This window comes from Scylla paramamosain, chromosome 9 (genome assembly GCF_035594125.1).
Source record: "Scylla paramamosain isolate STU-SP2022 chromosome 9, ASM3559412v1, whole genome shotgun sequence".
Classification (NCBI taxonomy): domain Eukaryota; kingdom Metazoa; phylum Arthropoda; class Malacostraca; order Decapoda; family Portunidae; genus Scylla; species Scylla paramamosain.
In genome coordinates, this window is record NC_087159.1 from 23,349,266 (window position 1) to 23,375,291 (window position 26,026).

General features: G+C 38.7%; 1 protein-coding gene across 7 annotated transcripts in view; it reads right to left on the reverse strand.

Annotated features, from left to right (window-relative positions):
- Positions 1-26,026, reverse strand: part of LOC135103722 (RING1 and YY1-binding protein A-like) — an 82,473-nt gene that overhangs the window by 42,696 nt on the left and 13,751 nt on the right. For 4 of the 7 annotated variants that reach the window (XM_064010355.1, XM_064010353.1, XM_064010358.1 and 1 more), the window contains exon 2: positions 18,340-18,372. The exons of the other annotated variants lie outside the window; for them this stretch is intronic. In XM_064010355.1, coding sequence (XP_063866425.1) covers positions 18,340-18,372 — 33 coding nt within the window. The remainder of the gene's footprint in view (positions 1-18,339; positions 18,373-26,026) is intronic. 7 annotated transcript variants of the gene reach the window in all.

A 26,026-nucleotide genomic window follows, 5' to 3' on the forward strand; every position in this document is an offset into this window, starting at 1 on the left:
CTAATATCACTTCTGGCCTTCTACTTTTAACACTCCTAAAAATTAATCCTAGTACCCTATTTGCCCTATTTCTGGCTTCTATGCATTGTTTCCCTAGACGGAGTTCAGAGCTAACTATAACTCCTAAATCTTTCTCGTACCCTGTACCTACCAGAGTTTGGTTGTTTAATGTGTACCTATTGTGTGGTTTTCCTCTACCTACGATAAGTTCTTTGCATTTATTGATATTAAATTGCATCTGCCATCTATCTGTCCATTCATTCATTCTATCTAAATCTGCCTGCAAGGCGATGGCATCTGATTCTGACCTAATTAATCTACCTATCTTTGTGTCATCTGCAAATTTACGAACATCACTACTAATTCCACTATCCAAGTCATTGATATATATTAGAAATAACAATGGTCCTAATATTGATCCCTGTGGCACCCCACTAATTACATGACCCCACTCAGATTTCAAGCCGTTTATTACCACTCTCTGTCGCCTGTTACTAAGCCATGACCCTATCCAGCCTAACACCTTCCCATCTATCCCGTGTGCCGTAACCTTTCTCAGGAGCCTTTGATGGGGTACCTTGTCAAATGCTTTACTAAAGTCCAGATATAAGATATCATAACTATCACCATTATCTACTGCCTCGTACACCTTACTGTAAAAACTTAACAGGTTTGTCAGGCAAGACTTCCCCTTCGTGAAGCCATGCTGTGACTGATTTATCAAGTTATGTTTGTCTAAATGTTCCCTAATGTTCCTCGCTATTATTGACTCTAACATTTTACCTGCAACTGAAGTTAAGCTGACAGGTCTATAATTAGATGCTAAAGTTTTATCTCCTTTCTTAAAGATGGGTACTACATTAGCCTGCCTCCACATTACTGGTACCTCACCCGACTCCAGTGATTTCCTAAAGACAGAAACTAACAGCTCACTAATAATCTCTTTGTATTCCTTAAGTACTCTGGGATATATTTCATCAGGTCCTGGTGTCTTGAACTTTTTTAGCTTATCTATCTCCTGTTCCACTATCTCCCTAGTTATGGAAATATCTGTCAACTTCTCATTCTCATCTGCTCTTAACACCTGTTCACTATCTGGCATATCCTGCATGTTTTCCTGGGTGAAGAGTTAAAAAATACTCATTCAGAAGTTTACTAATCTTCTCAGAACTAACCAGCTCCCCATCTGCTGCCTTTAATGGACCTAAAGTATCTTTATTCTTCGTCCTGTATACCTGATAAAATCCCTTGGGGTCCGTCTTCGCCTGGCTGGCTACCTTTAATTCATAATTGTCTTTAGCTTTCCTCATTAACTTCCTGACTGCTCTAACTAATTCATTATATTGTGACCTTAAAACTTCTTCACCTGCCCTTGATCTCTTATATATACTTCTCTTATGCCCTATATAATGCTTTAACCTAGCAGTCATCCATTTAGGGTCATTTTTTTGTGATCTTATTGTCCTATACAGGATATTTGCTAACTGACCTGTGTGAACTTTATCTATGAAATATTTATACAATTCATCTACATTTACCTCACCTAATCCCCTCATCTCGGCCCCTACCATCCTCTCCACTCCCTCATCTACTCACCTTGACCTCACCTCTCTCATTTCAGCATGACCTAACATTCCAACATACTCACCTATCTCCCCCTTCCTCTTTCCTCCTCCCCTTCCGGACACATCTTCCCTCCTTTTGTCCTACACCCTCACGCCTCACCTCACCTCTCTCATCCTGCCTTATCTCTCTGAACTCCATGCCTGACCTGAGCTCTCCCTGCATCCCTTGCCAGTCCACTCCTTGTAGGCACTTTTTTAATTCTTCAAAATCTGCTCTCCTAAAGTCAGGTATTTTACTAGTGTTTTTGTTTCTAACAGTTTCTTCCCATTCTAAATTGTACCTAATTTCCCTTTGGTCACTGTTACCTAGCTGTCCTCCAACCTCTACCTGCATGACTGCTTCCTCTCTGTTAGTAAGAATTAAATCTAGAATATTATTTCCCCTTGTGGGTTCTATGACTACCTCTTTTAAAAAATTATCCTGAATTACCTTAAGAAATTCCTCTGCTTCCTTGTTACCCACCATCAGACTCCAGTCGATATTCCTAAAATTAAAATCTCCTACCACACATACCTGACTGTACCTGCCTGCTCTATTTAATTCCTGCCACAGTCAGGTGTTAATTTCCTTTGTACTGGTCGGTGGTCTGTAAACTACCCCTAGTACTACTGACTGCGATCCTTCCTTAATATCTACCCATATCAACTCTGCTTTGTTATCTGTTTTAATTCTACTGTTAATACAACACTGTAATGTGTCCCTAATGTATAACACGACGCCTCCTCCTCTCCTGTTTTCCCTATCTTTATAGAACATTGTATAACCATCTATCTTAACCTCTGGATTAAATACTTTTTGTGACATATCTAACCAAGTTTCAGTTAAAGCAATGATATCAAATTTCTCTACACACGCTATTCCTCTAAGCAAGTCTATTCTATTCAGAATACTTCTACAGTTTGTGTAGTAAACACTTAAGCTATTTCTCACTTTCCCTGAGCTAGCTACCTTTCTAGATTTAACTAATTTGCCCCTTGCCTTCTCCTCACAACCCCTTCTTCCCTCCCGACTAACGAAAAAAGTGCTGGAGTGCAGTTACCTCCCATTCGAGTGTTTTGGCCAAAACACGAACACCCTGGCGTGACAAATGCACTCCATCCCTGGCGTACAAGGTGTCCCTACCATAGAAAAGGTACCAGTTGTCAATGAACGTCCATCCATTACTCTTACAATGATTCGCTAGCCTGCTATTCACTGTAATATCCCTGGACAGCCACTCAGCACCAACTCCCCTCCTCGGCAAGACACCACATACCACAGGGATCCCTCCCTTGTCCCTAATCCTGTCCAAAGCCTGTCAAAACCTCCTGATAAGCTCCTCACTCCTGACCTTACCAAGGTCATTCCCTCCCGCACTGAGAAAAGCAATGGGCTTGGTCCCATCTTTTTCTAAGCACGTGTCTAGCCTACCAGCTACCTTCCCTATCCCGGCCCCTGGCAAACACACCCTCGACCTATGCTTCCTATCCCTAGCACAGAACGCACTATCTAAGTGCCTAACCTGACCATCTCCAAACACAAGCACTCTACCTTGGGGCAGGGTAACTGCATCTGCCCCCTCCTTCTTGCCTCCTCCTGCCATGTCCACCTCCTTCTCCTTCCCTTCCTCCAGCACATTGAAGGGATTCTTCGTCTCCACGCAAGGTGCCCTGAGGACCTTCAACCTCTTGGCTCCCCTGCACACAACCGACCACTGCTCCTCCGTCGCCTTACTAGGTAAGGTGATGGTGGGGCACAACCCTCCCACAGGTGCTGAGATCCTCTCACAGAACTCAGCCTGCAGGTCTGAGATCCTCTCACGAAACTCAGCCTGCACCTCCGAGATCCCTCGATGGAACTCAGCCTCCACCTCTGAGACCTTCGCAACGAAGGCCTCGAGAACAGGAGAACTAACACAACCAGATGACTCAGCAACACAAGGCGCCATGTCTACACTAGCCAGCTATATTAGCGTCAGGTCACTGCTCACTAAATACGTCCATTCACTAGGAACCCTGACCTGAGACTCGCACACACACACACACAGTTTTAAGTGTAATGGTGCTGCATCACCGCAATACCAGACGTGTGGACAAAACACATGCCACCATGTAGAGCAGACATCTTGACATAGCACTCCGAGTTCCATGTTTCTTTGTGGAAGCATCACAACAGCCTGGTTTGTTATGTACAGGGAGAGGAGAGAAAAGAAAAACAGAGCTGTCCTGATGTGAAAAAAGATGTCTGGTAAAAGACTGAGGGAAATAACAGAATCATGGATGAACAGTCCTGCGCAAGAGATCAGACCCCGAAAGTCAACAAAGATGGTATACCTGTTGCATTCTCTGGTTTTCAAAGAGAATGACAATATTTTGTCTGGGAAGATGGCACATAGGAGAATGGTGTATTTGGAAAACATGCTCCTTGAGTTACAAGAGAAACTGCAAATGCTGGTGAATGAGAACAAACCCAGCTAGAAGCCAAGAGAGAGAAATATAAATCCCCAGAAAAGACTTGACTAAGAGGATTGAGGAAAAACATGAAAAGGAACCTCAAGGAATTGTGAATGAAAGCAAGCTAAATGAACTGAGAGATGCCTGGAAAAAAAAAAATGAGGATGAGGTGAATTTCACAGAAATAGTTCAGAATCAAATAGAGAAGAAGACAAAAGACACAGTAATCAAAGTAATAAAGGAGAAAGAAGCTATGGTGAGGGACACAATGGAAAAGAAATGTGTTATGTTCAGCCTTGAAGAGAAAAGAATCCAGCAAGACATGCAAGGGAGAGGGAAGAAAAGACCTGGCAGGAAAAGTTATTTGAGCAGTCCAGGACCAAGAATAAGACTTGGAGTAGGAAATAGAGGAAGTATATAGGATTGTAAAATACATAGAGGGAGGCCAGAGACAACTGAAGGTGAGAATGAGGTCACAGGCAGAGTTGCCAGGTTGGGGACTGCCAACCCACCACATCCCTCTCCAAAAACCACCAAACCCCGCCAGACCAATTTGTTTTTTTTTTCACCAAAAAACAGCAAATAACATTATGGCATCATACATAGACTTTTCCATAGTCCAGAATTTTTTTTTTTTATAAAATTAACAGAAGTTAACTAGAAATAATACTGAATCAGCATACTGCAAAGAAATCACTTGTAATTTTCAACCAATGCCACAAACCCTTTTGATCTCATGTGAGCAAGGACAAAGAGAAGGAAAAGGAAGGGAGACAGAGAGGGATGGAGGAGATGGGTAAAAGGAGGGAGAGGTGGGTGGTGATCACCAAGAAGGGAGTGACCCTGACTCAGACTGGGGAAGGCCAAGGATCATCATTAGCAACTGAGTGCAAAAATTCTGATCATTAGCAGTTGAGTGCGAACAAGAATATTCTTTTGAACACTTCCCAGTCAACTACATGTTTTAAGAATCTTGACCTCCAAGATCATTTTAATAAGTAAGGATAATTTGTTATTTACTGGATGTATACAAAAAAAATGCCCAAAAAAATTATGAAGCAAGACAGAAATCCATCAAAAAAAACCCCAGCCCACCAGCATCAATTTTTCTGCTAGCAAAGATAAGAATCCATCACATCTGGCAGATAACCTGCCAACTTGGCAACACTGGTAACAGGTCACAGCATAGGAAATCCTGGCAAAGGTAGCAAAACTCTCCAAGAATACCGACTACAAGACCATGTGATTAAAAAGGGACATGAATCTGGACAAAAGGAAAACAAACAAAGGCTGAGAATTGAAGCTAAAAAAAAAAAAAAAAAAAAAAAAAAAAAAAAAAAAATGAAGAGTTTCTACTGGAGAGTTATGGATAGGAGATTGATAAATGGTACATGGATGAGAAAAACAAAGAAAGGGAAAACTAAAAGTGGCATATAACAACACAAACAGACTTATCTCTGTGATCACAGAATTAAATGATTATCTGGAGGAGTTTAAGCCTGATGTAATGGGAATAACAGAGAAACTAAACTAAATGGTCAACTATTGCTAAACAAGCAACTGATAACAAGGATAAGGGAAGAGATGAAGGCCAGAGGAGACAAGTGGATAAATTACAAAGACCATGGCAGAGGCTACAATTACTGCTACTGTATTCCCTGCATGTTGTAAAAGGGATGGAACAGGGAGACTGTAATGTTTGGCTGTGAATAGAAGGATGTCATGTGTGTTAAGAGGGAGAAGAAAAGAGAGCATTCCTTTTCTCTCAAGTGCATGATAGAACATTAGTGGATATTTTCTATGTCATGTGAGCAAAAGTAAAGTTCAGGAAGGTATTGTGGGTCTTTCTGAGTGGATATGGTCCAAGTGAGAGGAATGGAAAGGTTTGAGTGAAGCATTCAGCTTTAGAGATAGATGTGATAGCAGTGGTGCCATCTAGTTGAAAAAAAGGAATGAAAGAAGATGCAAAATTATTGATGTTTTTGCCTAGATGCCAGAAGTCACAAGGGGAGTTAGATATTGAAAGATTTTGACACTTTCTATTAATGAAAGAGTTTTTGGCTAGTTGGAGAACAGACTTGGCATGGTTCCAGGCAGAAATATAAAGTGCATGAGCTTCTGGTGATGGAAGACTTAAATATCTTTTGTGGGCCACCTTTCTATCATGTATAGCATGAGAACAGGCTATGTTAAACCAAGGTTTGGAAGGTTTAGGTCGAGAAAAAGTGAGGAAATTTACATCTTCATGCCGGACACTATCACCTCTGTTATGCGCTCAGCACATAGAGATGGGTTTCTGTCACAGAAGCAGTAGTCTTCCCAAGGAAAATCAGCAAAATATCTCCTAAGGTCCCTCAAACTAGCAGAGACAAAATGCCAGAAGCACCAGAAGAGAGATTGGAGTGACAGGACAAGATACAGATATGAGATTGTGATTGGAGGAGCCTAACTGAGAAGAGAGAGTAACAGCATAAGCAGAAGGATTACAGATTAGGAAAAGGTCAAGAATGTTGGACATATCTCCAAGACGATCAGGAATATGAGTAAGTTGTTGCACCAATTGCTCTAGGTTGTGGAGGATAGCAAAGTTGAAGGCTAGTTCACCAGGATGGTCAGTGAAGGGAGAGGAAAGCCAAAGTTAATAGTGAACATTGAAGTCTCCAAGAATGGAGATCTACACAAAAGGGAAGAGAGTCAGAATGTGCTCCACTTTGGAAGTAGTAAAAGAATTTCTTATAGTCAGAGGAATTAGGTGAGAGGTATACAGCACAGATAAATTTAGTTTGAGAGTGACTCTGTAGTCGTAACCAGATGGTGGAAAACTCAGAAGATTCAAGAGCGTTGGCACAAGAGCAGGTTAAGTCATTGCACACATAAATGCAACATCCAGCTTTGGATTGAAAATGAGGATAGAGAAAGCAGGAGGGAACAGAAAAGTGGCTACTGTCAGTTGCCTCAGACACCTGTGTTTCAGTAAGGAAAAGAAGATGAGGTTTAGTAAAGGAGAGGTGGTGTTCTACAGATTGAAAATTAGTTCTAAGTCTGCAAATGTTGCAGAAGTTAATGAAGAAGTTGAGGGGGGGGTGTCAAGACACTTAGGGTTGATACCAGAAGAGCAGTCCGACCTGGGGACATTTGTGGTCCCCTCCCCTGAAGTGTGTGGTAGGTTGAATAAAGAGAGGCACACAGGAGAGGAGAGAAGAGGAAAGGAATGTTATGAAAGTGAGGGAACTGGATAAGAGAGAAAAGGTAGTAGAGTTTCAAATGTTGAATAAGGATTGGATTGAAGTGAGAAAGCAGAAGGTGGATGATGTTGAGGTAGAGTGGAGCAATTTTAAGAAAACCATAGTGGACAATGCAGAGGCGTGTGGTAGGAAGCAAGTGGGATGTGGAATGAGAAAGGGAAGTGAATGGTGGTGTGAAGAGGTTAAGGTGGCTGTAAAGGAAAAAGAAGACATTTGAAGTATAGTTACATAAGAAGGATGGAATGTCATATGATAGATAAAAGGAAAGTAGAAGACAAGTGAAAAGAGCTGTGCATAATGGTAAAGGGAGGGCTGATGAAAGATGGAGGAGGAAGTTAGCAGAAAATGTCCTGGAAAGATATGAAGAGAATTTGGAAAGAACCATCTGGCAATGAACTGGTGAAAGCAGAGGATGATTGGATGCTGGTCAGGCAGGAGGAAGTGGGGAGTATTTTTAGAAACTGATGAATGTAGAGGAGTTGAGAACCTGAGACTGAGGCATCTGGGAGAGATACTCTAGTTAATCCATCACTCCATCACCAGAATCTCATGCACTTAATATTTCTGCCCGGAACCATGACAAATCTGTTCTCCAACTAGCTAAAAACTCTTTCATTAATAGAATGTGTCAATCTTTCAAGATCTAACTCATCTCGTGACTTCTGGCATCTAGCCAAAAACATCTCCAGTAACTCTGCTTCTTCTTCTTTCCCTCTTTATTTCAACCAGATGGCACCACTGCTATCACATCTATCTCTAAAGCTGAACTCTTCTCTCAAACCTTTGCTAAAAATTCTTCTTTGGGCAATTCAGGGATTGTTCCTTCCTCTCCTCCATCCTCTGACTACTTCATGCTACCTATTAAAATTCTTTGCAATGATGTTTTCCATGCCCTCACTGGCCTAAACCCTTGGGACGCTCATGGACCTGATGGAATCCCTCCTATTGTTCTCCGAAAATGCGCCTCCATGCTTGCACTAGTCAAACTTTTTCAACTTTGTCAACATCTACCTTTCCTTCTTGCTGGAAGTTTGCCTACATTCAGCCTGTTCCAATAAAGGGTGACTGTTCTAATCCCTCAAACTACCATCCTATTGCTTTAATTTCCTGCCTATCTGAAGTTTTTGAATTTATCCTCAACAGGAAGATTCTTAAACATCTATCACTTCACAACCTTCTATCTGATTGCCAGTATGGGTTCTGTCAAGGCCACTCTACTGGTAATCTGGCTTTCCTTACTGAGTCTTGGTCATCCTCTTTTAGAGATTTTGGTGAAACTTTTGCTGTTGCCTTAGACATATCAAAAGCTTTTGATAGAGTCTGGCACAAAGCTTTGATTTCCAAAATACCCTCCTACGGCTTCTATCCTTCTCTCTGTAACTTCATCTCAAGTTTCCTTTCTGACCGTTCTATTGCTGCTGTGGTAGATGGTCACTGTTCTTCTCCTAAATTTATTAACAGTGGTGTTCCTCAGGTTTGTCCTGTCACCCACTCTCTTCCTATAATTCATCAATGATCTTGTAAATCAAACTTCTTGCCTTATCCACTCCTACACCGATGATACCACCCTACACTTCTCCACATTTTCATAGATGTCCAACCCTTCAGGAAGTAAACAGTTCACACACGGAAGCCACAGAATGCCTGACTTCTGATCTCTCTAAAATTTCTAACTGGAGAAGAGCAAACTTGGTATTGTTCAATGCTTCAAAAACTCAATTCCTCCATCTATGAACTCGACACAACCTTCCAGACAACTATCCCCTCTTCTTCAATGACACTCACCTGTCCCCCTCTTCTATACTGAACATCCTTGGTCTGTCCTTTTCTTATAATCTAAACTGGAAACTTCACATATCATCTCTAGTTAAAACAGTTTCTATGAAGTTAGGGGTTCTGAGACATCTCTGCCAGTTTTTCTCACCCCGACAGTTGCTAACTCTGTACAAGGGCCTTATCCATCCATTTATGGAGTATGCTTCACATGTCTGGAGGGGTTCCACTCATATCACTCTTTTAGACAGGGTGGAATCAAATTCAAATTCATCCCTCTCTCTGGTAAACTCTGGAACTCCCTGCCTGCTTCTGTATTTCTAACTTCCTATGATTTGAACTCCTTCAAGAGGGAGGTTTCAAGACACTTATCCTTATCCTTCAATTTTTTACTATTGCTTTGGACCCTATTCAGGGACCAGCATCTCAGTGAGATTTTTTTTTTACTAGATTTTTGTTGCCCTTGGCCAGTGTCCCTCCTACAAAAAAAAAATAAATAAATAAATAAAAAAAAAAAAAAATATATATATATATATATATATATATATATATATATATATATATATATATATATATATATATATATATATATATATATATATATATATATACACACATATATATATGAATTGCCTTTTTATCAAACCATGTGTTTGCTATTGCTATCTCTTGCTCCACACCGAGTTTCTATTCCTTCCAGGTATCCCATACCTACCTACCGCACCATCAACTATCTTGCTACCAACACAAGCATTCGAATCCCCAGTAACTTGTAGGTTGACTCCAGTTCCAATTACTCAATCAGTCTAAAACTTTTCCTTTCCATTTCATCTCTCTCATCATCTGGCCCATAGGCACTCAAACACACCACATCTCTCCTAACCTCATCTTCACTCACCTCAGCCTTGATGACACTTCTTTCCATTCCATCACACACTGCTACACTCTGACTTAGGATTAGGGCTATTTCTTCCCTCACTCTTTCCCTCTCTGTACACTTGACACCTTCTCAGTCACACTTCCAAAAAAATGTTCACTTTTTTCTTTAAACTTAACTTCAATGAGAGCTAACATAGTTGAGCTTTTGCTTAACAAACATTCACCCTATCTTCTCACTCTTACTTACATCTGTACTACATCCATGAAATACATTTGTACTACATCCATGTTCATCCAATGATCAAAGTCTTAGGGGTGGGGAAGTAAAACCAACTCCCTTCCCTGCTTTAGTACTTTGTCTTTTTGCTAGGTATTAACAACAGAGGGGTTCCAAAGTTCTCTTGCTCTGTCCCTTTCTGTCACCTCTTACCATATGCAGGGAATACTATGGCAGTATTCTTACTCCTCCACCACAGGGAAAAGTTGTATAATAATAATAATAATAATAATAATAATAATAATAATAATAATAATAATAATAATAATAATAATATAAATAGTTTATTTGAGTTGCAGCCATGATGCTGAAAATATACAAAATAAGGGTGGGGGGCTTACAATGACAAGTGAGTGTTTTATATTGAATGTGTGTGTGTGTTTATCTAGTTGTATTTACCTAGTTGTGGTTTATGGGAGGGGAGTATCCCATCTCCATATCTATCCATTTTGGTCCCCATCTCTATATCTATCCATTTTGGTCTTAAAAGCTTGGACAGTTAAGGCATTGACAATGTCTACACTGAGTTCATTCCATTTGTTTACACTTCTGTGAGGAAATCTATATTTTTTTATGTCTCTTCTACAATTAACTTTCTTCAACTTCTTACTGTGTCCCCTTGTATCCTGTGTGTCTAAAGTTATAAAACATTCTTTGTCCACATTATCCATACCATTTATCATTCTATACACATTTATTAAATCCTTCTCTCTCTCTCCCCTATTTTCAAGGATAGGAATTTTCAACATTCTTAATCTCTCTTCATAGGATGACTTACTCAACTCCAGAACCATCTTAGTGACTGCTCTTTGTACCCTTTCTAATTTTATAATATTTCTCTTTATATAAGGAAACCACACCACTGCCACATATTCCAATCTTGGTCTTATCATGGAAATCAACAATTTTTTTTTTATCATTCCTTCATCTAAATATGAGAATGCTATTCTTATTCTTTTTAACAAATTCATCATCTCTCCAGTAATTTTATCAATGTGTCTGTCTGGAATCAAATTTTCAGTAACTGTTACTCCCAAATCCATTTTCTCTTTTGATAATAATATCTCATAATGATATTGTATTCTTTTCTTGCTCATACCAAACTCCATTACTTTACATTTACTTAAATTGAATTCCATTTGCCAAGATTTACTCCATCTATTTATCTTATTTAAATCATCCTGCAGTACCATTTAGTCATTTACATTTTCTACCCTTCTCATCAGCTTAGCATCATCTGCAAATATGTTCATATAACTGTCTATTTCTTAATTTATGTAATTCACATATAATACAAACATTATCAGTCCCAACACTGACCCCTGTGGGACACCACTAGTTACTTTCAGCTAAGATGAATTTTGGTCTTGTATTACTGTTCTCATCTCTCTATCATCCAGATAATCAATCCTCTGTCCACTCCAGAGAGAGAGAGAGAGAGAGAGAGAGAGAGAGAGAGAGAGAGAGAGAGAGAGAGAGAGAGAGAGAGAGAGAGAGAGAGAGAGAGAGAGAGAGAGAGAGAGAGAGAGAGAGAGAGAGAGAGAGAGAGAGAGAGAGAGAGAGAGAGAGAGAGAGAGAGAGAGAGAGAGTTGAGGAAGCTTTCCACTTAGCAGGTCTCTTGTATTATTACAAAAACTCAATTGAGGGTCTTGTCATTGGCTATCAGGCACTTATTATGGAGAAAATTAGTCAGCACTGATCACTAGAACACATTTTAAAGGAAGCTCACTAGAGGATTCCCCTAAGAGAAGGTGCCTCTGGCATTTTGCCTCTGCTAGTTGGAGGGACATGAGGAGGTATTTTGTTGATTTTCCTTGGAATGACTACTGTTTCCGTGTCAGAAAACCGTCTTTGAGTGCTGAGCACGTAACAGAGGTGATAGTGTCTGGCATGGAGGCGTACATTCCTAACTCTTTTTCTCGACATAAACCTTCCAAACCTTGGTTTAACACAATTTCTTCTCATGCTATACATGATAGAGAGGTGCCCCACAAAATGTACTTAAGCCTTCTATCACCAGAATCTCATGCACTTTATATTTCTGCCCGGAACCATGCCAAGTCTGTTCTCCAACTAGCCAAAAACTCCTTCATTAACAGAGTGTCAAAATCTCTCAAGATCTAACTCCCCTCGCAACTTCCGGTATCTAGCCAGACATATCTCCATTAACTTTGCTTCTTCTTCTTCTTTCCCTCCTTAATTTCAACCAGATGGTACCACTCCTATCATATCTATTTCTAAGTTGAATTCTTCGCTCAAACCTTTGCTAAAAACTCCTTGGACAATTCTGGGCTTGTTCCTCCCTCTCCTCCACCATCTGACTATTTCACGCCACCTTTTAAAATTCTTCGCAATGATGTTTTCCATGCCCTTGGTCGCCTAAACCCTCGGAAGGCTTATGGACCTGATGGGGTCCCTCCTATTGTTCAAAACTGTGCCTCCATGCTTGCACCTTGCTTAGTCAAACTCTTTCAGCTCTGTCTGTCAACATCTATCTTTTCTTCTTGCTGGAAGTTTGCCTACATTCAACCTGTTCCTAAAAAGAGTGACCATTCTAATCCCTCAAACTACCGTCCTATTGCTTTAATTTTCTGCCTATCTAAAATTTTTTAATCTATCCTCAACAGGAAGATTCTTAAACAGCTATCACTTCACAACTTTCTATCTGATCACCAGTATGGGTTCTGTCAAGGGCACTCTACTGGTGATCTTCTGGCTTTCCTTACTGAGGCTTGGTCATCCTCTTTTAGAGATTTTCGTGAAACTTTTGCTGTTGCCTTGGATATATCAAATGGTTTTTGATAGAGTCTGGCACAAAGCTTTGATTTCCAAACTACCCTCCTACGGCTTCTATCCTTCCCTCTGTAACTTCATCTCGTTTCCTTTCTGACCCGTTCTATTGCTGCTGTAGTAGATGGTCACTGTTCTCCTAAATCTATTAACAGTGGTACTCCTCTTTTATTCTTATTCATCAATGACATTCTAAATCAAACTTCTTGTCCTATCCACTCCTACGCTGATGATACCACCCTGCACTTTTCCACATCTTTTCATAGACATTGAATCCTTCAGGAAGTTAACATTTCACGCAGGGAAGCCACAGAACGCCTGACTTCTGATCTTTCTAAAATTTCTGATTGAGGCAGAGCAAACTTGGTATTGTTCAATGCCTCAAAAACTCAATTCCTCCATCTATCAACTTGACACAACCTTCCAGACAACTATCTCCTCTTCTTCAGTGACACTCAACTGTTCCCCTCTTCTACACTGAACATCCTTGGTGTGTCCTTTACTTATAATCTGAACTGGAAACTTCACATCTCATCTCTAGATAAAACAGCTTCTAAGAAGTTAGGCATTCTGAGACATCTCCGCCAGTTTTTCTCACCCACCCCCCAGCTGCTAACTCTGTACCAAGGGCCTTATCCATCCATGTATGGAGTATACTTCACATGTCTAAGGGGTTCCACTCATACCACTCTTCTAGACAGGGTGGAATCTAAAGCTTTTCATCTCATCAACTCCTCTCCTCTAACTGACTATCTTCAGCCTCTTTCTCACCACCACAATGTTGCATCTCTAGCTGTCTTCTACTGCTATTTTCATGCTAACTACTCTTCTGATCTTGCTAACTGCATGCCTCCCCCCCTCCTACAGCCTTGTTGCACAAGATTTTCTTCTTTCTCTCATCCCTATGTTGTCCACCTCTCTAATGCAAAAGTTAACCAGTATTCTCAATCATTCATCCCCTTCTCTGGTAAACTCTGGAACTCCCTGTCTGCTTCTGTATTTCCACCTTCCTATGACTTGAATTCCTTCAAGGAGGAGGTTTCAAGACACTTATCCTTCAATTTTTTACTACTGCTTTGGACCCTTTTCTGGGACTGGCATCTCAGTGGGCTTTTTTTTTTCTTTATTGGTTTTTGTTTTGCCCTTTACCCTTTTTTTACATAAAAAAAAAAAAAGAAATTCAAACTGCACAAAAGAAAAGTCATGTTCATACAAGAGATAACAGTGTTATAGGACTGAAGGGTGTTGATTATATAAGTGATTGCACCAATTCTAGTGTTATAGGACTGAAGGGGGTAATAATATAATTGACTGCATCAATTCTAAGATAATCCCGAAAAAAATGTGGCAAACAAAAAAATAAGATATGAGTAACTTCTTGGAGAACATTATTCCATTCCAAAATTATGAACTCACCAATATATGCTGCTTTGATGTGATTCCCAAGAATATACAAATAACTGTCCATAGTAAATTTTGGAATCTAGGTGACAGGGTGCTTAAGGATGCTGATCTTTGGAGATAATTGCAGTCATTGTTTTCTTTTGGAAATCCTAATACAGAGTTTGTTATTCCAATTTCTGTAGTTTAACATCAAATCTACCAAGCTTGCTATATTACTTATTTTGAAAGTTATGGTACTTTATTTTTTATAATGTATTTTTTATTTTATTTTGTTTTATTTCAATCAATTACAGTAGAGTACATGACAATGTATAGTCATTATAATGTACAAATGCAATAACACACTGAAATTTTAATAAATATCCACTCATGCAAGCACTGGAATTTTAATAAAAATTCAATCAGAATAACTAACCAAAACTGGCAAGACAGACTTGCCATTCATGCAAGCACTGAAATTTTAATAACAATCGGAATAACAAGCTAAAACTTGTAAGGCTAACTCACCATCTGTGCAAGCCGCTGCTCACCATACCAATGCCTGTCCCTTCCTCACTTTTTTTCCTTTTCTTCCCCTTTTTTTTTGTTTTGTCTCAAAACCTCCCTCTGTCACCTCCCCTCCCCCTTATCTGCCAGAGATAAGGGACAAGTGATACTGCTCTCTCTCTCTCTCTCTCTCTCTCTCTCTCTCTCTCTCTCTCTCTCTCTTGCCCTCATTCATTTTATGTTATTTTCACTTCATCCTTTCTCACTCTTTCTCTCTCATGTATACATAATTCCGCTTTTTCATTCTCAGTCGTATTCTATTTAGCAACCCTTATGAGTGTTCTTACTTTAAGAGAGAGAGAGAGAGAGAGAGAGAGATGCTGACAGTAAATAGGTAAATGTGACCGATGCTTATCAAAGCAGCGCAAACCTCAGAGTGATAATGTGCAAAACTCAGGATGGTAAGAATTTGGGACTATGTGCAAAACTTGGGAGGGTACTGTATATATTTGGTATCTCAAATGTGGTAGTAGAAATGTGCTCATTTTTTTTTCTTTTTATTATTATTATTATTATTTTATGGTTCCCTGGAAGCAATTAATTTTTTCCTACAGGTTCTTAAATCGCTATAATGCACATCTGCCATAACGAACGCTACATTGAGCAAATTATGTTTGTTGTCATGCACCCTACTGCATTTGACTTATTTATTTATTTTTTTTTTTTTTATTTATTTATTTTTTTTATTTCAAATGTTTGTCTGGTTTCAGGTTTCAGTGAATAGAACCTCAAATGATGCTTGATCTTTCTGTTCCACCTATGAGTATACCCATAACTGCTTCTTCTTTTCATGAATCATATTATTCCCTTTAACTTTCACACTGCCATTTCATCTATTTCTAAAGCTGAACTCTTCATTCAAACCTTTACTAAAAACTCTAACTTGGATAATTCAGGGCTTGTTCCTCCCTCTCCTCCACCCTCTGACTACTTCATTAAGATCCTTTGCAGTGATATTTTCCATGACCTGGCTGGCCTAAACCCTTAGAAGGCTTATGAATCTGATGGGGATCCCTCCCATTGTTTACCAAAACTGTGCCTCCATGCTTGCACACTGCCTGATCAAATGCTTCAAACAATGTTTATCAACATCTACCTTTCCTTCTTGCTGGAATTTTGCCTTCATTCAGCCTGTCCCTAAAAAGGGTGACCATTCTAATCTCTCAAACTACTGTCCTATTGTTTTAATTTCTTGCCTCTCTAAAATTTTTTTGTCTATCCTCAACAGGAAGATTCTTAAACATCTATCACTTCACAACCTTCTATCTGATCACCAGTGTGGGTTCCATCAGGGCCACTCTACTAGTGATCTGGCTTTCCTTACTGAGTCTTGGTCATCCTCTTTTAGAGATTTTAGTAAAACTTTTGCTGTTGCCCTAGATATATCAAGAGCTTTTGACAGTCTGGCACAAAGGTTTGGTTTCCAATCTACCCTCCTATGGTTTCTGTCCTTCTCTCTGTAACTTCATCTCAAAGTTTCCTTTCTGACTGTTCTACTGCTGCTGTGGTAAATGGTCACTGTTCTTCTCCTAAATCTATTAACAGCAGTGTTCCTCAGGGTTCTGTCCTGACACCCACTCTCTTCCTATTATTCATCAATGATCTAAACCAAAATTCTTGCCCTATCCACTTCTACGCTGATGATACCACCCTGCACTTTTCCACATCTTTTTGTATACTTCCAATCCTTCAGGAAGTACACAGTTCACACTGGAAAGCCACAGAACGCCTGACTTCTGATTTCTCTAAAATTTCTGATTGGAGCAAGGCAAACTTAGTACTGTTCAATTCCTCAAAAATTCAATTCCTCCATCTATCAACTCAACACATCCTTCCAGATAACTATCCCCTCTTCTTCAATGACACTCAACTGTCCCCTTCTACAATGAACATCTGTCTGTTCTTATAATCTGAATTGGAAACTTCACATCTCATCTCTAACTAAAACAGCTTCTATGGTAAGGCATTGAGTCGTCTCTGCCAGTTTTTCTTATCCCCTCACCTGCTAACTCTGTAGAGGGGCCTCATCCATTCATTTATGGTATATGCTTCACATATCTGGGGGTTCCATTCATACTTTTTTTTTTAGACAGGGTGGAATCAAATGCTTCCCGTCTTATCAACTCCTCTCCTCTGACTGTCTTCAATCTCTCTCTCTCATCACTGCAATGTTGCATTTCTTGCTATCTTTTACCACTGTTTTAATGCTAACTGCCCTTCTGATCTTGCTAACTGCATGCCTCCCCTCCTCCTGCAGCCTCACTGCATAAAGACTTTCTTCTTTCTCTCACCTCTATTCTGTCCACCTCTCTAATACAAGAGTTAACAAGTACAGTAAAATCCCTCTTATCCGGCATCAATGGGACCGCCGACATGCTGGATACTTGAATAGAAGTGAAATTATGTCCACAATCACCACCCTAAACTCACGCATCTTACCATAACAAAGATCAGCTGATCTGATCAGCTGCTTAAGTGTAAGCACAACACGCTTCCTCTTTTCTACAACTTTAGGCATGATGAAGGCGTCAGGCGATAAACAGTGCACACGTGGGACTGAATCACTGAGTAAACACAGTGCAGTGGGCCGCGGGCGACGCAAAGCAGTGCGCTCTGGTGGCGAGGGGACAAAGTATGCCTCGCACGGGAATTTTAATCAATTTTACGAGAACACATTGATTTTTTATGGATTTTAAGGCTCGGGGAAAAATGTGCCGGATACTTGAAGCTGCCAGATACTCGAATGCCCGATGAGAGGGATTTTATTGTATTCTCAATCATTCATCCCTTCTCTGGTAAACTGGAACTCCCTCCCTGCTTCTGTATTTCCTCCTTCCTATGACTTGAACTTTTTTCAAGAAGGAGGTTTCAAGACACTTATCCTTTCACTTTTGATGACTATATTTAACTCTGTTTGGGGATCAGCACCTAAGTGGGTCTTTTTTATTACAATTTTATTGCCCTTGGCCAGTCCCCCTTCTACATATAAAAAAAATATCAAAAAATTGAAGACAAACATTTAAATTCTAATTATTTTGATGTACAGTAAGGTATGGGAGGAATTAAGAAAAATAAGGAAATGCAATCCAGCACAGAACACTGATAACTGACTCTGCCTACTACAATATAAAATTAGAACAAATTTCACATTATATTAAAACAAATGAATAAATAAAACTGCTACATCTACAATGAATGAAGCATGCAACAGCAAGAGTATAAGATACACAAGCAACACCATATTTTCTAAGAAAAAAAAAAAATGAAAAATCTTTACAATGTTAGGAAAGCAACAAACATTCTCCCCTTAGGCAGGGCATGAAGACTCAACAAGCATTGCAAAATCTCCCATATACAGCACACTTACTTGGGGCCTAGACCGTTAAGGCTTGCTCTGAAACTTTAAAGAAATACTGAGGTTAGTAAGGCAGTAAAGCATTGCAAACAAAACAATGATTATGCACACACAAAAAAGTATGAATAAGTGATATATATATATATATATATATATATATATATATATATATATATATATATATATATATATATATATATATATATATATATGCACACACATACAGCTAAAACCTCCCTAAGTCAACAAAATAAGGGCTCAACCCTAGCCGACTCATCAAAATTCTGACTTATGTGAAATATCAATAAATACTTGAAAACCACCACTGCACAAAATATAAAAAGTTTAAGTCACTTTCCATGTTTTATTTAGTATTTTTACCTTATGGTAGGATATATAGAAGTAGGTTGGATGAAAAACTGCTATAGCAAATTTTTATTTGTTTTGTAAAAAGTAGCCTTTTTTGACATTTTTTTTCAAATAATACTTTTTTGCCATGATGACATGTGGAATTCAGACTTATAGAATGCTGACTTATGGAGGTCTTACTGTGAGTGTGTGTGTGTGTGTGTGTGTGTGTGTGTGTGTGTGTGTGTGTGTGTGTGTGTGTGTGTGTGTGTGTGTGTGTGTGTGTGTGTGTGTGTGTGTGTCTATCTATCTATCTATCTATCTATCTATCTCTCTCTCTCTCTCTCTCTCTCTCTCTCTCTCTCTCTCTCTCTCTCTCTCTCTCTCTCTCTCTCTCTCTCTCTCTATATATATATATATATATATATATATATATATATATATATATATATATATATATATATATGAAGTTCTAAGATACAGTAGAGGCAAACAGCAAAAACATCAATTATTTTTTTCTTTTCTTCACTTTATTTCTTGCAATGTTTCACCTTCACAGAAGGCATCTTCAGGCTAAAACACATAGATACATTTAGTACATTTTAAAAATGGGAGCAAAGACACTAACCCATAAGGGACACAATAGTAAAAGTAAACAAAAGCTGACATATATTATGATGGTGAGTAACAGCATGTTAACTAAAAAAATAAATAAAAACAGCAAAGACAATGTAGAAGCAATAGTGATATATTGGTGAATATATTAGACACTGATATTGTATGAAACACAAGTGGAATAAATAAGTAAGTAGCTGAGTGGAACAGGCCTGTTGTGCACTTGCTGGTAGAAGGGTGAAGACTTAACAGAGAGTGGTGTTGTGAGAGTTAGATTGATTACTAGCCCAAACCAAACCAAAGTTCTGAGCAGTGTTTATTAAAAGTACAATTAGGATGATAATAATTGATTATTTAATTCAAGTTTTAAGTGTTTAATATAAATAGCTTCTAATATTTTAATGTCTGTATGTGCATCTGCTTTATGTAATGTTGTGAAGTCTTTCTCCAAAAAAGGGTGGTCATCTTCGTGTGAATGTATTCTTATTGCTGAGAAAGGGGGATGAGCCAGCTGTTTCTGTGTACGTATTGAATTACCTTCATGTTCACTAATCCTATGTGTTTGAATCTTCTTGGTTTCTCCAATATATCGTCTTACAACTCGAATCTCATTGTCAAACATTTGACCATGAGATTAACTTTTTAAGGACTTTTTCCATGATGACAGGTTTCCACTAAGCATCATCAATAATACTATCTATAACTTTCTAGACAGCAAAGTTAATAAGCCTTTCTCTAATGATACCCAAATAACACCTAAGAAATACATAAAATTACTTTACTATGGCCATCTTATACTATTAGAAAGACTCACTACCATACTTAAAACACAATTGCTGACACTAAATTAATTTTCTTCACCAATATCTTTACTGTTGCCTCTTTCTTTAAATTTAGAGACAGTATGCCTATAGAACATCTACAACATCACGGATTTAATTGTTCGAATTGTAAGACTCGATATATTGGAGAAACTAAGAGGAACCTAACACATAGCATTAGTGAACATAAAGGTAATTCAATACATAGACAGAAACAACTAGGTCATCCCCTATTGTCAGCAATAAGAACACATTCATACGAACACATATGAATGTGTTCTTTTTTGGAGAAAGACTTCAGAATATTACATAAAGCAGAAGCACATACAGACACTAAAATATTAGAAGCTACTTATATTAAACACTTAAAACCTGAATTAAATAACCAATTATTATCATCCCAATTATACCTTTTATAAACTCTGCTCAGAACTTTGGTTTCTGAGCTAGTATCTACTGAGTGTCAGTTTCTGAGTATCAGTGTCTACTATATTCACCAATATATCACTATTGCTTCTACGTTGTCTCTGCTGTTTTTATTTATTTTTTAGTTAACATGCTGTTACTCACTATCATAACATATGTCGGCTTTTGTTTACTTTTATTTTTGTGTCCCTTATGGGTTAGTATCTCTGCTCCCATTTTTAAAATACTTTTTAGTGATCTACTAAATGTATTTACATATTTTAGCCTCAAGACACCTTCTGTAAAGGTGAAACATTGCAACAAATAAAGCGAAGAAAAGAAAAAAAATAGATGTTTTCCCTGTTCACCTCTATTATATATATATATATATATATATATATATATATATATATATATATATATATATATATATATATATATATATATATATATAAAATACATACACATACATAAACAGTCATCCCTTCTTCATATATTGTGCACTTGCACATCACGCTTTTCCATACTGCACACTCATCAGAGTCTGAACTTCCATCCATAGCGCCTGCCCTGGATACCACACCCAAGCTGAGCCCAAGCACAAACACGTGAATATAAACACACATGCCTCATGTATTCACTAGCCCAGCATATATCCCATCCTCAAGAGAGCTTCTTTCATTGGCTGAGAGATTTGAGACATGAAAGCTCTTTTCTTATTGGTCATCATCATCATCATCATCATCACAGCTGAGGTGATATCAATTTACTCCTGTCATTGGCTAAAGTTTAGCCCCACCACTACACTACTCTCTCATTTGATAACTAAAAGAGGGAGGTATGCAGCTTTTAGTGAACTGACTCACCCCTCTCTCTCTCTCTCTCTCTCTCTCTCTCTCTCTCTCTCTCTCTCTCTCTCTCTCTCTCTCTCTCTCTCTCTCTCTCTCTCTCTCTTTCTGGTAATTCTGAATCAAGGTAAATAATGTATGTAATTTAAGATGTCATTCATTACCCTCTTGCAAGTATTTGTTATACATCCTTAAAATGTGCTGTCATTCATTTAATCCAGTCTAAAGACAGGACAGGATCCAGGTCTGACCTTGCCCTGTCTTCCACTAACTAACCCCCAGTAGATCCCAAAGGGATTAACCCATAAAGGACTGGCAGTGCTAAACATCTAATATAGCCTGTATTCACACACACCTTAAACTTCGCCTGCAATGGACGAGCAAATAAAATCAACTTTGTACTCAACATCGTCTTCCTCTTTCCAATGATGCCATCCAGATGTCTCAGCATGCAGTGGTTATGGAGAAATGTATGAGCTGAAGAGGAAAGACTTTTAGAGGGAGTAAGTCACTTGCCTGCCATGTGTCCATTTCAAATGATTGGATATGGCTAGCTCTCTTCACATTTGCTAAACATTTGAGTTTCCACTCAAATTGCACTCTCCCAAAGACATGTAGCAAGCAAGTAGTCAAGTGTGAGCTGGTAATATGCGTAACATTGAGGTGTGAGGGCGGGAGGGAGAAGGCAGGATACTGAACTTGTCAGAATCACTCTGTGTTTTGACATGGTGAAAGCAGAGGAGACTGAGAGATTAGCCCAACTAGCTCACAGGCAGTATTACCAATAACTGAACTATAAAAATTGACAACAAGTAGCTAAATTTAGCATAAAAATAACAGAACAGTTATACCTAACTACCTCCAATCCTGGCCTGGTAAAGCAGCTATGGCCACCTCTGGTCCTTTAGGAGTTAAGTTCATGCATACACCCACACACACAACAAATTGTTCCTTCGAGCCCTCAGCCACTGTGGCCATTGCAGACTTACTCATTAAGAGAAGCATGTTAAAAGTGATGCTCAAGCTCAGTAAGGCGTGTGCTTTGACATACACAGAAAAATGTCGTCACCTCCCTATTATCACTCTATCAATGCATTGCACCACTTTCATTTGCATGGACTTTATGCTGGCTGTCATCATGTCTCGTGGAGATGGAGGGGAAAAAAAGGGGGAAGGGAACTGGCGTACCTATGATGACCTTGGCAGTTCATTTAATTCCCATGGTTAATCATGTCTACTACAAACATCTTTTCCTCTATTCTGACTACATATCTGATCTATGACTATGAACACCTGGTTGATTTTTATAAAATTGTACATCAATTTATGATTATGGTTTGCTATTAACCATGATATGTAAGACTGGATATGAGGAGCTAATAGTGAAATAATGAAGTCCTGTACAATGCCCTCTTTTGATTGGGCTTTGATCAACTCCCATCACCTTGTCTGCCAACAAATTAGTGGTAATGATGAGGCAATACACTTCAATCATAACCTGTGGCAAGGGGCTTTGGGGCTTATGCTGTTGTAGTTACATTAGCATTAAGTATGTACCATACTGTACTGGGGGGTTTGCAATGGTCTGAGTTGCCGGTGAGCACAAGCTGTTTTAATGTAGAACTCAGTATATGCTCCCCACAGTTCTCTGGAGATGCACATTCTAAAACTGCCTCTTGTGATACATCTTGATGTACTGTACCTATAAGCTACAAAACAATATTCCTAAGTGTTCATGCTAATAGTATCCACAGGATCTGATGATGCACACTAAATAACAGTTATAATGGGCTAAATACTTTCAACTAGGCTCCCAGTGTTTTCAAATTTATTTCTTATGTCCTCACACATATTTAGTTTGAAACAATCTTCTACTGGTTTCTACAGAGACTAATCTTTTATCTGGCAAGTCCCAAAAAGTGTCAAGCAAGTATTATTTGTGCTGCAGAGATACTGTGATGGCTGAAACCATGCCAAGACAAAAGATCCAGCCAATATCAGACACACCAACTCATCCAAAACACCCAGAAAACCCAAGGTGGAAGGTACAAGTTTTGCAGTGCTGTTGTCAAACTCAGGTGCTGTGCAAACATATGCTGTGGTTGATTGCACAAATATATCAGAAAAGAAGAACCAAGGTGTGAAAGAATGGGTTGTATTTCCAAAGAAGAAAGCAGCAACTTAGGAAAGACATTGAGAGACATGATATAAACAGACAAGCTGCAACTCAGAGAAGACATTGGGAGACACAATGTCAACAAACAATCTTCACCAGTTTCCAACTAAGATTTGGCATCAAAACATGGTTGTTTCTTTCATATGTGCCAAGATGTATATGGTGGTATGTAAACTGTATAATTTAAATGGATAAAGTAAGCTCATATAGAGAGGAAAAAATACAATTCATCCCAGGGTGATGATACATCCCAGACATGAGATAATGTGCATAGTATCTAGCTTGTTTTGCCATATTTCTTGCTCTCTACTTGATGATGGTGGCTAAAAATGTTTCCAATATTTTATTAGTTGGTTTGATTACACACAAATGACAGATTTTTTTCAGCTGACCACATTTAATGTGTAAAATTCAGTCAGCTGATGAATCTAGCAGTTTTTCAAGACAAATGAATGCACCTAAATTAAAAGAATTGTGGGAAAATTGCAGGAGGATCTTGATTGATGGAAACCAAAGTTAATCCCATGTGTTTTGGTATTTCCGCATTGTGTTTTTCCACATCATGTATCATGTGTGGTCCTAATGAGTGATGTGGAAGGGATGACTGTTTGTATAGACACTCCCTGACTTGCAAAAGAGTTAGGTTCCAGATGGTCATTCATAAACTGCTAATTTGTAAAATATTTTGGGAGCTCACTACCCTCTCAAGTTTCTTGCTTGCTTTCTTCCAAAGCCATAGTGCTAAACTTGAGAATCACAAAATGTGCGGAATTGAAAACACTGAAAAACGTTTAGTTATGCTGATCACATTGCCTAGCACTGTGCGAGTGTGTTTTGTCCTCACATCAAGCATGGTGCTGCAGGGTGGCCACCATAAGTGTGTATTTTGTATTCACATTCAGTGTGACACTGAAGTGCAACACTGCCTCTCCGTGTTTGATTTCTCCTCACAGTTGGTGTGATGCAGCAGTGTAGATGCCACACAATTTCGTGTTTTCTTCGCACATTCAGTGTGACAAAACAGTGCAGGACCACTGCTAGGCTTTTAGTTTGTACTTTCCTAAGTTTATAAGTTGAATGTGCATAACTGGGGTAACATATATATATATACATATATATATATATATATATATATATATATATATATATATATATATATATATATATATATATATATATATATATATATATATATATATATATATATATATATATATATATATATATATATATATATATATATATATATATATATATATTTTTTTTTTTTTTTTTTTTTTTTTATGTAAGATGGGCACCAGCCAAGGGCAACAAAAATTTAAGATAAAAAAAAAGGGGGGACTCCACTGAGGTGCCAGTCCCCATACAGAGTTGAAACCACTGGTCAAAAATTACAGGATAAGTGTCTTGAAACCTCCATATTGAGAAAGTTCAAGTCATAGGAAGGTGGACATACAGAAGCAGGAAGGGAGTTCTAAAGTTTACTAGAGAAAGGGATGAATGACTGAGAATACTTGTTAACTCTTGCATTAGAGAAGTGGACAAAATAGGATTGGGAGAAAGAATGGTCTTGTGCAGTGAGGCCACAGGAGAAGGGGAGGCATGCAGTTAGCAAAATCAGAGGAGCAGTTGGCATGAAAATAACAGAAGATAGCATGAGATGCAGCATTGCAGCAATGAGAAAGAGGCTGAAGACAGTCAGTTAGAAAAAAGGAGCTGATAAGATGAAAAGCTTTTGATTCCATCCTGTCTAAAAGAATGGTATGAGTGAAACCACCAGTACATGTGAAGCATACTCCATACATGGACAGATAAGGCCCTTTTACAGAGCAACTGGGGTGGTGAGAAAAAGATGTCTCAGAATGCCTAACTTCATAGAAGCTGTTTTATCTAGAGATGAGATATGAAATTACTAGTTTAGATTATAAGTAAAAGACAGACCGAAGATGTTCAGTGTAGAAGAGTGGGACATGTGAGTGTCACTGAAGAAGAGGGGATAGTTGTCCGGAAGGTTGTGTCAAGTTGAAAGATTGAGGAATTGAGTTTTTGAGGCACTGAACAATACTAAGTTTGCTCTGCCCCTATCAGAAATTTTTGGGAGATCAGAACTCAAGCATTCTGTGGCTTCCCTGAGTGAAATGTTTACTTCCTGAAGGGTTGCACATCTATGAAAAGATGAGGAAAAGTGCAGGGTGGTATCATCAGCACAGGAGTGGATAGGACAAGAAATTTTTGAAAACTGAAGCTATTTTTCCCATAGGAATCAATGTAAAATCAATGTCTGTTCTCAGACATCTGTCCACCCTGTCTTAGCTTCTTACAACAGACGCTTCCACTGCTAAGATGGCTGCTTCACAACATCTTCAGCTCAGATGTTATTTATCCAGAAAGGATGTACTGAATGAACTTCGCAAGTCAGAAATCACCAGAAGATGCTGCTTAAGACTATGTAGGCATTCTCTTTGTCACCAATCTAGTGAGGGAAG